The sequence below is a fragment of the Aquarana catesbeiana genome, linkage group LG13, assembly GCF_042186555.1.
Source record: "Aquarana catesbeiana isolate 2022-GZ linkage group LG13, ASM4218655v1, whole genome shotgun sequence".
Taxonomy (NCBI): domain Eukaryota; kingdom Metazoa; phylum Chordata; class Amphibia; order Anura; family Ranidae; genus Aquarana; species Aquarana catesbeiana.
Genome location: NC_133336.1, coordinates 39,227,104 through 39,243,167, shown reverse-complemented (window position 1 = coordinate 39,243,167; position 16,064 = coordinate 39,227,104). Strand labels below are relative to the sequence as shown.

At 45.1% G+C, this 16,064-nt stretch overlaps 1 protein-coding gene across 2 annotated transcripts in view; it reads right to left on the bottom strand.

Moving 5' to 3' along the window:
- Nucleotides 1-15,530, bottom strand: part of PAPOLA (poly(A) polymerase alpha) — an 88,997-nt gene extending 73,467 nt beyond the window's left edge. The window contains exon 1 of one of the 2 annotated variants that reach the window (XM_073608567.1): nucleotides 15,300-15,530. In XM_073608567.1, coding sequence (XP_073464668.1) covers nucleotides 15,300-15,307 — 8 coding nt within the window. In that variant the 5' untranslated portion in view covers nucleotides 15,308-15,530. The remainder of the gene's footprint in view (nucleotides 1-15,299) is intronic. The other variant, XM_073608566.1, reaches the window with a different exon arrangement.
- Between the last annotated feature and the right edge of the window lie 534 nt (nucleotides 15,531-16,064).

Genomic DNA, 16,064 nt, shown 5'->3' with positions numbered 1-16,064 from the left:
TTGCCTTCACTGTATGATATCATTTTCTGCCTCGCCAACACTGGCAGCTTTGTACTAATACTTCTTATCTACACTGTTGCGGACATACAGGAAAACATTTATGTGCATACAAATTATACATAAATGTGAATACCTTGAATATACAAAAATAATAATAACAAAAATAAAAAAATCACTTTGATCCAGAACTCAGTTTGGCTGTGAGAGCAGCTACATGCAGCTGGATAGGATACCCTAAAATACTAGGCGACGCTTCCGAAATTTTCAGCACCATGCCGTACCAAGGCTACACTTGGCAGCTACAGTATTGGGCCGGTGGAAACAACGCTTGTGTACACACTTCACTAATCACCAAGAAACATACCTGTGGGTCAATTAATTACGGTATTTGGTAAAACATGTCACAATGGGCTCCAGTCACAAAAGCAGATTACATGCGGTATTTAGGTGTTTTTTTGCCCAAATACTGCATGTGAGTCTGAAAATGTCAATCGCCATTTCTTCATGCTATATTTACAGCATAAACAGCGTTAAAGTCAATTCACAAAAGCAAATAAATACATTTATGCAGTAATTAAGTAATGGTCCACACATGCAATATTTAAGGAGCGGGTTTGTTAAGGCATTTCTATAAGACTATGCCAGTCCATCTATTAGAGGCTGGCATAGCAGCACACTATGTACAGACAGACACAGCTGACAGGCAGGAAGGAGGGAGCGAGGGGGGGGGGGGGGGGGGGGGGGAGCAGGCAGCGTATGACGGAGGGACGTACTTTGTCCGCGGTGATCGGGGCTGAACAGCCCTGAATTTCGTGGTCAGAATAGAGAGGGGCATACAGGAAGTGGCAGATTCAGGGTTTTTTTTTTTTACAGTTTAGAGGGGGGCAGAATAAACAGCACAAGTGCTGTGCAATCTGCTTTAAGGGACCAGGATCCGTCTATATTTTTTGGGGAGTTATCAAACACTTTAAAAAGGAGAGGACAGCCGCCTGCATTTTCATGGCTGTTAAGGAGCAGGTGGCCGCCACATCCCTAATAACCATGACAGTCACTTGTTTGTTAAGGACACCGGCAACCACAGGCATTAAAGCGGTGTTCCACCCATATTTGCAAGTTGCTTTTATTTACGTGCCCACCCGCAGTGAAGCCCTAAATGGATATAATTATTTTTATTATGTCTAAATACCTTTATATTTTAAATGCATTGGCGGTACTTCCAGTCCTGGCCACCTAAGCAATGTTGTCATCAGGCGATTCCCTTGGACTCCTGGGATATAGGCATCATGGATCCCAGAAGTCCAAGGGAATCACCCGATTCTCTTTTGATTGACAGGTTGCCATGACGGGAGGTTCAGCTGCCGCTGCCATCGCTATGGCAATCAGCAAACTGTGCAGAAACGAGATCAGGAGGTGCATGCTGGGTAGATAGTTACTCCTAATCCCGGAAACAGACGCAAGCGGGCTTCAGGTGCCCAGAACCATGATGGCCCCTGCCTGTTTCTGGGATCAGGTAATTTTTTACAGATTTAAAAAAAAAAAAAAAAAAAAGTTACATTTGCAACAGTATCTAAATAGTAATTTACAAATCTGCACCAATCAAGGGGGTGCTTCTAAGAAGAAAGAAAAAAGGAAGAAGGATTATGGTGACTTGAGCTCCGCTTTAAAAACCGCAGAGTTTCACTACTAAAGTACTGCAATAGCGCATGCAGTATTTTACTGTATTGCAAAAACGTTTTTTGGAAAACGCTTTGTGAATGAAGCCCAATGACTTTAATGGAAGCAGCATAATGTGAACACATTCATGATGCCCCCAACACTGAACACGCCATGAATGCATTCCATCAACTTTTGGTGGGGTCAAATTCAGGACCACATCAACAAGAACATATCACACATCTGGCATTTAAACTGTAAGAACACATTTTACATAGCAGCCAATCACAGTAACGATTTAGGCTGAATTCAGACCTTAGCGGTGTGGAAACAAGCACATCACCACAATGTACTGTTCTGCCCACTCATTTGACAATATAATTTCTAGGCGTCTGTATAGCACCGATATATTAAAGTAGTGCATAACGCACATCCACTGCAGTGTGACAACTCGTATGCCATGTGATGTAGTGTCCTGAACGAAGATGCTCTGCCAAGTCTTTTGCAATCACAAGGCTACTTTAAAAATTGTTACTAAACCCAGGACCCTGCATTTACTATATCTGGTCTCCCACAGAACATAGAACATGGAAATGCAATTATTTTAGTAAATATAAACTGCTAAAGTTGCTCATCAGCAGTATATAGCAGTCTTGTGACTTCTATCAGTGTCTGATTAAAGCTTGTAGGAGTTTTCATTCTCCCACTATTGTCAGGCTGCATAACCCCTTATCCTCTGTCTGGACAGTGATGATTGGCCCTGTGCTGATCACATGCACTCCCCCAAGAAAAAAATAAAAATAAAATAACTCTAGCAATACACACCAAACTGAGCATGTGCAGCTTGTCCCCTAGTCTCTGTACTATCAGGAGATGGATTGGGGACTGTGGAAGAAGGGGAGGATCGGAGCAGACAGAATCAAACAGCCTTTTTACTACTACACCCCCCCTCCCCCCCCAGGGCTCCCCAAATCATCACTGACTGTGAACAATTTTGCATTTCATTTTCCAGAGTCTGGAGGAAGAGTGGAGAGGCACAGAATCCAAATTGCACGAGGTCCAGTGTAACGTTTCCACAGTCAGGGATGATTTGGGGAGCCATGCCATCTGCTGGTATTGGTCCACTGTTTTATCAAGTCCAAAGCCACTGCGGCCTGCTACTAGGAAATTCCAAAGCTCTTCATGCTTCCCTCTGCTGACCAGCTTTATGGAGATGCTGATTTCATTTTCCAGCAGGACTTGGCACCTGCCTACACTGCCCAAAGTACCAATACCTGGTTTAATGATCATGGTATCAGTGCACTTGATTGGCCAGCAAACTCGCCTGACCTAAACCCCATAGAGAATCTGTGGGGTATTGTCAAGAGGAAGATGAGAGACACCAGACCCAACAATGCAGTCGAGCTGAAGACCGCTATCAAAGCAACCTGGGCTTCCATAACACCTCAGCAGTGCCACAGGCTGAGTGCCTCCATGCCACACCACATTGATGTAGTAATTCATGCAAAAGGAGCCCCGACCAAGTATTGTATGCATACTATACTATACATACTTTTCAGTAAGTCAATATTTCTGTATTAAAAACTTTTTTTTTTTTTTTTATTGGTCATATGTAATATTCAAATTTTCTGAGATGCACCTGTATAAACTGCAAAATACCTTTTCTGATCAAAAATATATAGCAGTCTTGTGATCTGTATCAGTGTCTGCTTAAGCTTGTAGGAGGAGTTTTCATTCTTCCTTGACCCTCTATCTGGACAGTGGTGATTGGCCCCGTGCCGATTACATGCACTCTCCCAAAAAAAAAAACAAAAAAAAAAAAAAAAAAAACACACTCTCTAGCAATACACACCAAACTGAGCATGTGCAGCCTGACTGCTAATGCTCTGTTCTATCAGATGGATTGGGGACAGTGGAAGAAGGGAAGTATCACAGAAACCAGGATCAAACAGCCTTTTTACATAAAGCAGAAGATTAACAGAGAACAATGCAGAGAAACATCATATACAGTGTTTTAATCCGTTTTTCCAAATGAGATCCACTGTGTGATATTAGCATGACACAAAGCATGTTTACAGTTCCTACATAGTCCATTTGTGTGCAAATTAGCATTCTCACCAGAACTACATGTACATATATATTTAAGGCCGGCCATAGAGGGTTCGAATCTCGGCCGACTCAGCAGGAACCAGCAAAGATTCGAACCGCTAATGGGCAGGCTGAATGTACAAAGTTGATTGATCAACTTGGATACAACCAGCCTGCCAGATTCACTTGCAATTATCGCAAGCGGCTGCCATAGCCGATAGCGAGAATCACCATCTTCTTCTGGCGCGGATGGCTTCCCCCCCGCCGGGAGAAGACAATTGCTGATACCCCATCAACACTGCCTGTGCTAATGGTGGAATCAAGCGAATTTCTTTTCTGCAACCTGTGGTTGCAGGAAATAAATTTGCACCGCGTATGGCCTGCCTAAGGCTCACGCCAAGAAAAAGTTATTTTGCTTTGGGAAAAGGCTAGCAATTTTGACAGGGTTTTTTTCCCCATCTATGTCCCAGTTGTGAAGATTTTCCCTCGGTTCCTTTTAGGACAGGAAAAGATGGGAAACCTAATGTGGTCAAAGACAAAAAAAAAAAAAAAAGTGTAGAGTTAGAAAGGTTAGATGCTTTAACCCAGGAGCACCTAAAGCCCTATTTTCTTGCATCAAAAGGGCAGAAAGTGGAGTCACAGCAAAATAAAAATCTTACAGAAATGTTATCTGTCCCCTTCTCTATTCATAAGGCTTTCCATCTTAAAAGAAGCAAAACAGTGACTCAAAATTGAGCACTAATACATAAGCAGCAGTAAATCCTCCCTCACTGATGGGACTACAGTTCCAGCTATTGCCTACCAGTTAGGTGCTTGTGGCATCACCCCATCGGGGAGGTACAAAGAATTGGAAGGAGGGGCTGATAAATGTCATTTACTGGCACTTTCTTTTTTGAAGGAGCACAGGCAGGTAGGTTTTTTTGGGGCCCCGTGATTTCTAACAGTAGGTCTGACCACATCTAAAAGCAATATGTGGCCTAACCCCACTTTTAGCATGCACTGGAACAGACTGGCATATAGAAAAGATGCTTGATACATATTAGCTGCCCACACAACACAAATAAGCCTCAAAGTTAGGAAGAAATAAGAAGTGTACCTGTTAGGCCCCGTTCACACGAGGCGGACTCCGTTTCTACGGAGCCCGCCTCGGTTCGCCGGCTCAGCGGGAGATCAGTCCGTTGTTCTCCGCTGAGCCGGCGGATGATAGGTCCCTCTCTGCTCACTGAGCGGGGAGGGGCTTGTCAGGCGCCGCTGCCGCCTATGGAGGGATCGGACGAAAACGGACAGCGTGTCCGTTTTCGTCAGATGTCCCCCGATCCGATAGTGACGGACCTGGACATAGAGCCATCCGTCTGCTTTTCAGCGGACATGTCTCCGCTGACATCCGACGCTCCATAGACTAACATGGAGCGCCCGTTCAGGTCCGCCGTCAAAACTGACAGGCGGACCTGAACGGTCCGATTGTGTGAAAGGGGCCTTAGGCTTCATGTACTCTGCTTTCTAGGCAGTTGAGTTTAGAAACATTTTTTGGAAAGCAAAAAAATGCACTCAGGACAGACGTTTGAAACGCCAAATGCCTGTAACAGCGTGTAAACACGGTAACTCGCATCTAGCTGCGTTTTGTTTACACGTGTTTTTAATGGAGAAACATTTTTGACTATTTTCAATGTAAAAAACGCTTCTAAATGCAAACAAAGCATGTAAATGCGGCACAACGGACATTTTAAACGTTGGTTACCATCTGTCAAATTAAATAGTTCAGGAGAGGTTTAAAACGTCCCGTGTACATGAAGCCTGACACATACTCAGCTCTTCTATTATTCCTCATGCACACTGTGCATTTTTACAGCTGCTGTTTTGGGCGTCAGGCGGTTTTTTTTTTCTACAGCCAATTAACACCGCAGCATGTTATCCTATATGTCCATCATGCACACATAGGCTTTTATCAGAGTTTTCTGGCAGGGGCGCTTTCAGGCTGGAAAAAACCCCAGAACTACTGCGTTTGAAGAGGAGTTTTTCAGCTGGAAAACACAACAAAACGCGGCTGGCATTTAAGAGCGTTTTTGAGCCTCAAGCTTTTGTGGCAACATAGTTCTGCTAAAAAATGCAAACGCCGCAAAACACGGCATGCTAAAGCTACTGGCATTTTTATAACGTCCAGTGTGCATGAGTGAGGCCTTATGCTCTGGGCCAGCTTGGTCCAAACCATTTAAATGTTAAAGTCACCTTTATAGAAAACTCGGTAAGGTGAACTTACACAGCCCCCCCCCCGTCCCGCTAACCTGTACCACCACAATCTCTGGTTTTAAGTATATTAGCGCCAGGAGCCCAGGGCTTAGGAGTCCTCTCTCCATCCTCGTGTCTTCTACATAGCGGATGGGCTATGCATCTGCTGATCGGTCGGCACTGACCAATTAAAATGCTCCAAAACATTGGGGGACGTTTGGACATTCAGCTCAGGAGGATTTCTAAGCCCCGAACACCTGGCATGGATATACCGGGGTTTTAGAACTGGAGATTGCGGCGGTACAGGTCAGGGGGGGGGGGGGGGGGTTAGGAGGAGGGGCACCTGTGTAAGTTCACCTTACAGAGTTTTCTGTAAAGGTGAACTTACCCTTTAAGTCATAGTATTCCTGGAGTTAGGATTATACTTAATCCTATCTCAGAGTTGGATAGAGTTGGGAAGGATAAGAACCCCTGTCAGGCCATAGATGCGTTTATCTTTCCTGCAACCACAGTGTGACAAACCCAACCAGGACAGGAGCTTTTGGAGGGGACTAGGGGCAGGCCTCCTATCTGAAGGAGAGAGGGGATTTTGTATGCTTCTTCCAGTCAGAGCATGGTGAAGAGCTCAGTTCAGCCTCTGATCCCATGGAGAGAGCAGATAATACTCCAATGATGGACAACAACGTGATGACCACAGAGCAAGGCTTAGATTATAGTGATTGTAAAGGCAGGTTTTTTTTTATCTTAATGCATTCTATGCATTAAGATAAAAAGCCTTCTTTGTGCAGCAGCCACCCCAGCACCCCCTGATACTTACCTGAGCCCCATCTCTATCCAGCGATGTCCACGAGTGCCTCAGGCGTTTGCAACTCTCCCTCCAGATTGACTGAGACACAGCAGCTGTGCCATTGGCTCCCGCTGCTGTCAAAGTCAGTTAGCCAATCAGGAGAGAGATGGGGTATGGCCGAACCAGGGCTCCGTGTCTGAATGGACACATGGATCTGCAGCTCATCTCGGGTGCCCCCATAGAAAGCTGCTTGCTGTGGGGCACGCAACAGGGAAGGAGGGGCCAGGAGAGCCAAAGAGGGACCTGAGAAGAGGAGGTTTGGGGCTGCTCTGTGCAAAACCATCACACTGAGCAGGTAAAGTATGACAATATATATATATATATATATATATATATATATATATATATATATATATATATATATATATATATATATATATATATATATATAAATAAAGTTGAATTTAACTTTATCTAAAGTTTTGTGTGTATATATACACATATATATACACACACACACACACACACACACACACACACACACACACACAACTTTAGATAAAGTTAAATTCAACTTTTTCAGACTGTTAGAACATTGTATGAGCTGTGTCTCAGACTGGAGCCGGACAGTCTAAGGTGGGGTGGGATAGCTGATTAATCAAAGCATTGTCTGGGTGGGCAGTGACCTGAGTCACCTAGGCTTGTCCAGGTGGCTAGTTAATTAGATCACTGTTAGCCATTCCTTAGATGTGCTAATGAGACTGTTTACAGTTTGCATTGTTAAGGTAATGTAATCAGGCTCTTACCTGATCTTGTGAGCTTTATATTTTGTGTGAATTTCCACTAAAGTGAGTTCCAGTTTGAACAAAATCTAGCACAGGTTTCAGAAAGAAAAAACAAAAAACAAAATCACTCAGCAGAGCTATTGTGTTCTCCCAGTGGGGAACCATCCCTGCCAAGAGAACAGTTATTACTCCTAGGGGCTACAGCCACTGGCAGTGATTCCATTCTGGTTGTATCAAAGTCAATTGATGGATTAACTTGGGTACAATCAGCCTGCCCATGGATGAATCGAATCTCAGATGGTCCCTGCTGAACTGGCCAAGATTCTGTGCCGGTTCACACTGATGCGAGTTCATAAAGAATGCGATGTGTCAAAAACACTTTAAATTTGCATGTCATCGCTAAAGTCATTGTTTTCAATGATGGTCGTTCACATACATGCGTTGTGATTCCTCTATGAATGCGATGCGATAAAAAAAAGGGTCTTCTGTGAGTTTACTGCGTTGCGAATTTAGTCTCCATAGACATCAATGTAAATCGTTCTTGAATCGCATTGATGGTTCAGATATGTGCGAATTCCACCACACTACTCTCCGCAGAAACCAGGAAGTACACAGGAAGTTAACACTTTTTTTTTTACCTTATGATTCCATTGGCTAGAACATCAATCACAGCTATGTCCAACTCCTGAAATTCGCACCTCACACAGGACAAAAAAACAGAACAAATTCACAGTGCAGAAGTGTGAACCGGCACTCTAACCACCTATGGCCAGCTTTAGAGAGCTTCCTGTCCTGCTGACAATATTTAACTTGCAGGAAGTGAGCTGAGCTCTCCAACAGCAACAGAGACAGAAATAGATGGGATAGACAAACCTCTATTTTCCTTACTTCATTACATTTGTATTTCTACCTGTGTCTCTGTTGCAGATTTTCCTTCACTTTCTGCTCAGAGAAAACATTGTCATCAAGAAAGTAAGGTGAAATCTCTCCAACAGGGGTTCTAATCCTTCTCCCCTCTATCCAAAAATAAAGTTTTGGCTGGACAGGGCTGCTTTAGGCAATGTGGAATGGTGTACAACAACCAGACACAAACCTGAATTGGAAACCAGAAGTCCAATTCACATTAGGTGTTATAGGCCTTTACCAAAAAGGTGGGGCTGGGTTCTAACAACTTTCACTGCATTTAGTAGGCATTCATGGGCACTATATGCACTTGACGTGCGTTGTGTTGATGTGCAGGGTTTATTGATCAGAGCAGGAGCCAAAATACACAAGTTTTCTTTCTTTAAAGCGGAACTCCAGGAATAATATTTTTGTATTTTTGCATTGGTCAGGTTTGGCACAAAGTATACATATCTTATATATGGAAGGCTGCTGTAAATCACTGTAGTAGCCCCACTCACTTTTCCAGGTGATGTGAGAGCAGCTTCCTGCACACTGACCACAGAGGGTCACTCACTTGGCACCGCCTACAAAACTCCTTGTATTTGTTGTTTTTTTTAATGAAAACAAGGCAGTCGTAATGTGACTGGAAGAGGTGGAGATAGTTACATCATCACCTTTTACATCAGGTGCAATCAGAGATCCCCTTGTATTCACTGACAAAAATAAATACAAGTCATCCTATGAATGATGGTGGTGCCAAGTAAGGATGGGCTCAGGCGTGTTCACAACTCCACGTGCCCGCCAGGAAGCTTACACCGCGCATCGCTAATCACAGGCAGCGAGACATTTCCCGATCTGTGCAGCTGTGGATCGGGAAATGTCTCACTGCCTGTGATTAGCACTGCGTGGTGTAAGCTTCCTGGCAGGCTCGGGCACATGGAGCTGCCAACACGCCTGAGCCCATCCTTAGTGCCAAGCAAGCGACCCCGTCTTCAGTGTGCAGAGGAAGCTGCTTGCACAACAACCGGAAGATTGCATTCTTTACTGTATGGAACTTGGGCTACTACAGTGATTTACAGAATCCATTGATACTCCAGATACTGCATACCTTCGAGCCAAGCTGGAATGCAGGCATGAAAAATAGAACCTCCTGGAGTTCAGCTTCAATGTGCATCGCAGTACAATGTGAAGCATGTAAGTGCGGCATGGTCAGTTTTTACCTAGAGCACACCAACACAATACTGATATGAAATAAAGCCTAATAGAGACAATAGATTTCAGCTGGTTAGGCCTCCTTCACATGAGCGCACACCCACACATGGAACATATTTTATCTGCACGGGGATGCACAAGTGTTCCGTGTACCCAAACTAAGGCAGTCCCATTCATGTCAATCAGGATGCAGCAGCTGCATGGACACAGCTTCTGCTCCCAATTTAACATCTCTGCGGGTGCACACAATTCTCCGTTAGGAGCCATGCACCTGCATGGATGTCACACTGGGAACAGTTGCTGTGTCTGTCCAGCTGCTAGGTCCCAACTGACATGAAAGGGGCTGCACACAACACCCACACCTCCCTATGCAGGCAAACACAGCGCTAGCATTGGTGTACAACATTGTACACTTATGTGAATGAGCCCTTAGCGCCATTCACATCTGTGCAACAGTCACATTTCTTCATGCTTTTCTGTGTGTTTGTCACATGACAGTATAGGGCAACCCAGTCACTTGAATAGGCTGCCCTACATGTGACACATGCAAAGTACAACCCCAATTCCAAAAAAGTTGGGACGCTGTGTAAAATCTACATAAAAACAGAATGCAATGATCTCAAACCCATATTTGATTAACAATAGTAAACATATCAAATGTTTAACCTGAAAACGTACCATATTTAGAAAAAAAAAAAATTTAATGATGAAACTGATGGCATCAGCACATCTCAAAAAAGTTGTGACAGAGCCATGTTTAACACGGTGTAGTATCTTCTTCTTTTATCAACACTGTAAATGTCTGGGAACTGAGACCAGTTGCTGGAGTTTTGGGAGAGGAATTTTATCCCATTCTGGCCTGATATAGGATTCTAACTGTTCAAAAGTCAAAAGGGTGGTCTTTGTTGTATTTTTCATTTCAATAGGTGAAAGGTCTGGACTGCAGGCAGGTCAGTTAAGCACCCAGACTCTTCTACTACGAAGCCACGCTGTTGTCATAGAGGCAGTATGCGGTTTATCATTGTCCTGATGAAACACGCAAGGCCTTCCCTGAAAAAGACATCATGTGGATGGGAGCATATGCTGCTCTGAAACCTTTTGAACTGAGCCCTGATAAGATGAAGCTTCCTCTCCTCTACACATTAAAGCGCCTACCGCTTCAACAGCTTTTAAAATGTGTTTTTGATGATTTGGTGGTGCTTCCATGAAGCGTCAGTGCTGCTTCCATGATGCTCTATTGAAGCTTTGTGGAAGCTGGACAGATGCTGTGTTTGTATCTCATACATGCAATTTCTCCAAAGTTAGCTAAGCTAAAGCTCAATTAAAGCCTCTCAAAAGCTGCAGGTGCTTCAGGCGAGCTTTGTCAGTGTTCTATGGAGGCTTTGAAGCACCACTAAAGCAACATGGGGTATAATTTTTGAAGCCAAAGCAAATGCAAGATGTAAACAGGACTGTAAGCTAACCGTTTTAGTGATAGCAGCTTTGACTGGCATTCAGAGAGCTGTAACAAAGCATGTGCGAAGCCCTGTTTTGAAGCAAGTGTAAACTAGTCCTAACAGACCATTTTAAATGAGCTTTGTCCCAGAGAAGACGGCTGTGTTTCTGCATCATGGTCAGATATGATTTCTTCTTTGGAGAAGTTTTACCTTACATTTTTGGATGGCATGGCGAACTGTGTTCACAGACAGTGATCTCTGGAATTTCTGAGCCCATGCAGTGATGTCCATCACAGAATCATGCCTGTTTGTAATGCACTTCCATCTGAGGGGTTGAAGATCACAGGCATCCAATATTGTATTTCGGCCTGTCCCTTGCGCACAGAGATTTCGCCAGAATCTTTTGATATTATGTACTGTAGATGATGATATCTTTAAAGTCTTTGCAATTTTGTATTGAGGAACATTATTTGCGGCTTTTCACAGATTGGTGAACCTCTGTCCATCTTTACTTCTTCTTCATGTTATTGAGCTTCTGCCAATTAGTTGCAAAGTGTTCTTTCAGATCTTCCATGTTAGTACCACCACTTACGCTGCCAGCTATTTTTTTGCCCTGTCCTAACTTTTTTTAAATGTGTTACTGCTGTCCATTTCAAAAGACCTGTTTTATTTTCTTAAAATGGTACATTTTCTCATTGTAAACATTTTATATGTTTTGAATTAGGAATAAAATATGGGTTTATGAGGTTTGCCAATCATTACATACTGTTATGTAGACTTTAACCACTTCCATACCGGGCCTATTCTGGCACTTCTCTCCTACATGTAAAAATCATCATTTTTTGCTAGAAAATTACTCAGAACCCCCAAACATTATATATGCTTTTTTTAGCAGACACCCTGGGGAATAAAATGGCGGTCATTGCATCTTTTTATCTCGCACGGTATTTGCGCAATCATTTTTCAAACTTGTTTTTTTTTTTGGAAAAAAAAACTAAAAAACAACAGTAAAGTTAGCACAATTTTTTTTGTATAATGTGAAAGATGATGTTACGCTGAGTAAATAGATACCCAACATGTCATGCTTTAAAATTTTGTACAGCCATGGAATGGCGCCAAACTTCGGTACTTAAAAATCTCCATAGGCGACGCTGTGAAAATGTTTACAGGTTACCAGTTGAGTTACAGAAGAGGTCTAGTGCTAGAATTGTTGCACGTGCTCTAACGCACGCGGCGATACCTCACATGTGTGGTTTGAACGGCGTTTACATATGTGGGTGGGACTTGCGTGTGCGCTCGCTTCTGAGGGAAAGCTACCGGGGACAGGGGCGTTTTAAAATTATTTTTACATTTTTATTTTTTGATCACTTTTATTCCTATTACAAGGAATGTAAACATCCTTTGTAATAGGAATCTATTGTGACAGGTCCTCTTTATGGAGAGATGCGGGGTCAACAAGACATCTCTCCTCCAGGCTGGAAAGCATGAGATTGAGAAAAAAAAAAAAATTCACCGATCTCATGCTGACAGCCGCGATCGCAGCTTTGTTTACATCTGGGGCCTCCGACGGTCATAGAGATGACTGGTGACCATCTGGTCACCGGAAATCTCTGTCGTCGTCATCTGGCGCCTGGCCGAATCTTTCTCAGGGCCCCCGATGGCAAAGGGAGAGCCCGGAGAAGCACCGAATGGCGGCGTGAGGGGACGTCCCCTATAAGAACGATCAAGCGGCGAAACTGCTGATATGATCGTTCTTATCGTGCACAGAATCGCCGGCTGGAAAGAATGAGTAGCCACAGGCGTCATTCAGATATCCCCTCACAAAGTCAAGGACGTCATTTTACTATGGCCCAGTAGGGAAGTGGTTAAACAGCGTCCCAATTTTTTATGTAACTGGGAGGTTGTAGCTCCTGCACCATTTTTGGACAGCGAGTCACATGTGATAAAACGCACATCTCCTAAACTGCGTTTGAGGTGCCATTAAAAAGTGGCAGTAAACTTTGTTACACCACTTATGCCTACAATAAGGCTTACCTGTAGGTACTGTGAATATCTCTTAAAAAGCGGTAGTAAACCGCAAATGTTGTAAACAAAAAAAAACACCTGCAAGGCAATGGCATAAAGCGCTAATATGCATTGCATACTATCACATTATGAAATACTCACCTTGGAACTAAGCCCTCCAGCGATATGCTATCGCCACTGAGAGGGCCAATATGTGATTGGCCAGAGCCGCGATGACGTCACTGCCCTCGGTTCCGGCACAAAGCGCTGAATGTCCAGCAAGGTATGCTGGACCATCAGAGAGCATGCACCGGTTACGTAACTGGCTGCATCCAGTGTGAATATCTCCTAAACAGTGCACCTGACCAAGCGGGGTTTACACTTTACCTTGCGCTGTTTAGGAGATATTCAGAGTGCATACAGCCGGTGACATCACCGACACATGCGCTCTGAAGGTCCGGCATACAAAGCCTGTGCCATAAACGGCGTCACATACAGGAGTGACGTCACTGTGTCCCCGACTACTCATGTAGCCAAGTGTCATGAACTCGGAAGGAAGACCAGGGTAAAATGGAAGCCCTCTCATCGATGACAGCGCGTCGCTGGAGGGCTTCTTTTTAAAGGGGAGCTCCAGCCCCCCTCACCAAAAATTACAGGAGCTGCTGACTTTTAATATTAGAACATTTACCTGTCCACGAATTCCACGATGTTGGCACCCTAGCCTTTTTTTCCAATCGGCCCTTGGGTGCTGCCGCCGCCATTCCTGTGGCGGGGGCGGATTGTGGGGACCTCATCGCTGTGAGGTCACCCAGAAGTGGGGGATGGGTACCTGTCAAAAATCAGGTACCTGCCCCACCCCCCAAAGGTGCTAAATGTGGCACCAGGGGGGGCTACGGAGGAGGAAGCGAACAAGCGGAGCTTCCCCTTCTGGGTAGAGGTCCGCTTTAATGTGAGTTTCTCATAACGTGCTAGTCTGAGGCATGTTTGGTAAGGGAATCAAAAAATGAAGCCTTGCGACTTCACAGCCTGGTTCCCTACTGCGCATGCGCGAGTCGCGCGATCTCCCTGCTGTCTTCTGGGACCTGTGCGTCTCCCAGAAGACAGCGGGGGGACATGGCGTAGATAGCCGCAGTATGTGGGAGCAAATAACTGGGATTAGACAGGTATCTGCTTCCCCCTGAAAGGTGCTAAATGTGACACCGGAGGGGGGGGGGGGGATTCCAAAAAGCGGAAGTTCCATTTTTGGGTGGAACTCCGCTTTAAATAAGGATGTGTGCGTTCCGGTGCGTTTTACCGCGCTCCAGTACATTCCAGTGCAGAAAAAAAAAAAAAGCAACATGTTCTACTTTTTTTTTTGGAACTGGAATGCACTGGTGTGAACTATGCCATTGAAAACTATACAACCTACCATCTATGCGTCTTTGATGCAGGAGAAAAAAACAAACAACACACTGGACTGCATGTGGTGTGAACCGGCCCTAAGAAATAATGTGAGCGCAAACACGAAGCATGTTTCAGCAGGTCCTGCACACGCTCCCCTGGGAATGGGGTCTTGGTGCACCAGGCCTGCATGGAGCAACGCAGCCCAACACACGTAGGGTTAATGGGCCCCAAATTACAGTAAAAAAAAAACAAACAAAACACAACCCACCCAGGCACTGTAGTTCCTTTACCACTCGACCCATTATAATAAAACGTCCTCCCAGTACAGGGCTATCGCAGGCAATGTGGATCCATGGATAACAAGCAGATGTAAACCTGAAGTCTGATCCTGATCGCTCTGCACTGGGCGACACTGCCAGTTATAGACATAATGAGCCAAGAAGAAAAAGGGGCCCCCAGGGGCCCTCCCATCCCTCAGCAGACATCTAACCGATCCAAAACAATGGCTGATGGCTGAGCTCACTACCCAGAGCATGGAGGAGAGCTGTAAGCGGAAAGGGCAGTACCCATGGCAACCGCAGCCCACCCAGCACCGAACTGGTTAAACTACAGCGAGCCCTGATTGGCTGCCCCGGCTCCCTGCACTTTGCTCTTGGCACTGTTTACTATACAGGAGCCCCGGGCCCCCCTCACCCGTCTACTACCCACATACAACAAGCCGGGGGGGGCGGCCCGGTACCGTGCCCCCTGTACAACGCGGCACTGCCCGCCCCACCGACACCAGCAGGGTCACGACGTCCCCCCCCCCCCCACCCCCCGGAATAAAAAGAAAATACTCACAAAGGCATGGTGACCCCAGTCCTCCCGCCAGCCGCGACCCCCTGGGCATGAGGAAGCCGGCACACACCGTAGAGGCGGAGCCGGCTGTGACAACAACAAAGAGCGGCCGGAACCCCGCCGCCTAGCCGCTTCCCGTCTGTCCCAACATGGCGCGCGCCGCTACCACAGCAACGTTCCGGGGCTACGTCCTACAGCGCGTCACGGGACGACGTCAGCGTGTACGTGCGTGTTGCGGTTGGGGGGGGGGGGGGGGGGGCGGGGGGAGAGAAGCCACGCCCCGCCCATAGCAAGCAAAGCATGCCGGGAGTTGTGGTGAAGCGGTTGGCTTCATTGTTGTAGCGCTCATGCTATGTATGTGCACACAAGTCAAAGGATTACCTGTTCATTAATTAGGACTGTCATTTTTTTTTAAGTTAAGGTGCCTCCCCACCAAAAAAAAAAAAAAAAATACTGTTTTTTCTTTAAATTTTTAATAAAAATGTGTTTTTAACCACTTGACCTTTTTTATTTTTTCTACTAACTATGTAATTATGCCCTCTGAAAGAGTTACCCCTTTCCCGACCTGGCCTTTTTTTTTTTTGCGATATGGCACTTCATTACTTTAACTGACAATTGCGCGGTCGTGCGACGTTGTACACAAATGAAATTGACGTCCTTTTACCCCAACAAATAGAGCTTTATTTTGGTGGCATTTGATCACCTCTGCAGTTTCTCGTTTCTGAGCTATAAACAAAAAAAGAGCGACAAGTTTGAAAAAAAACACAA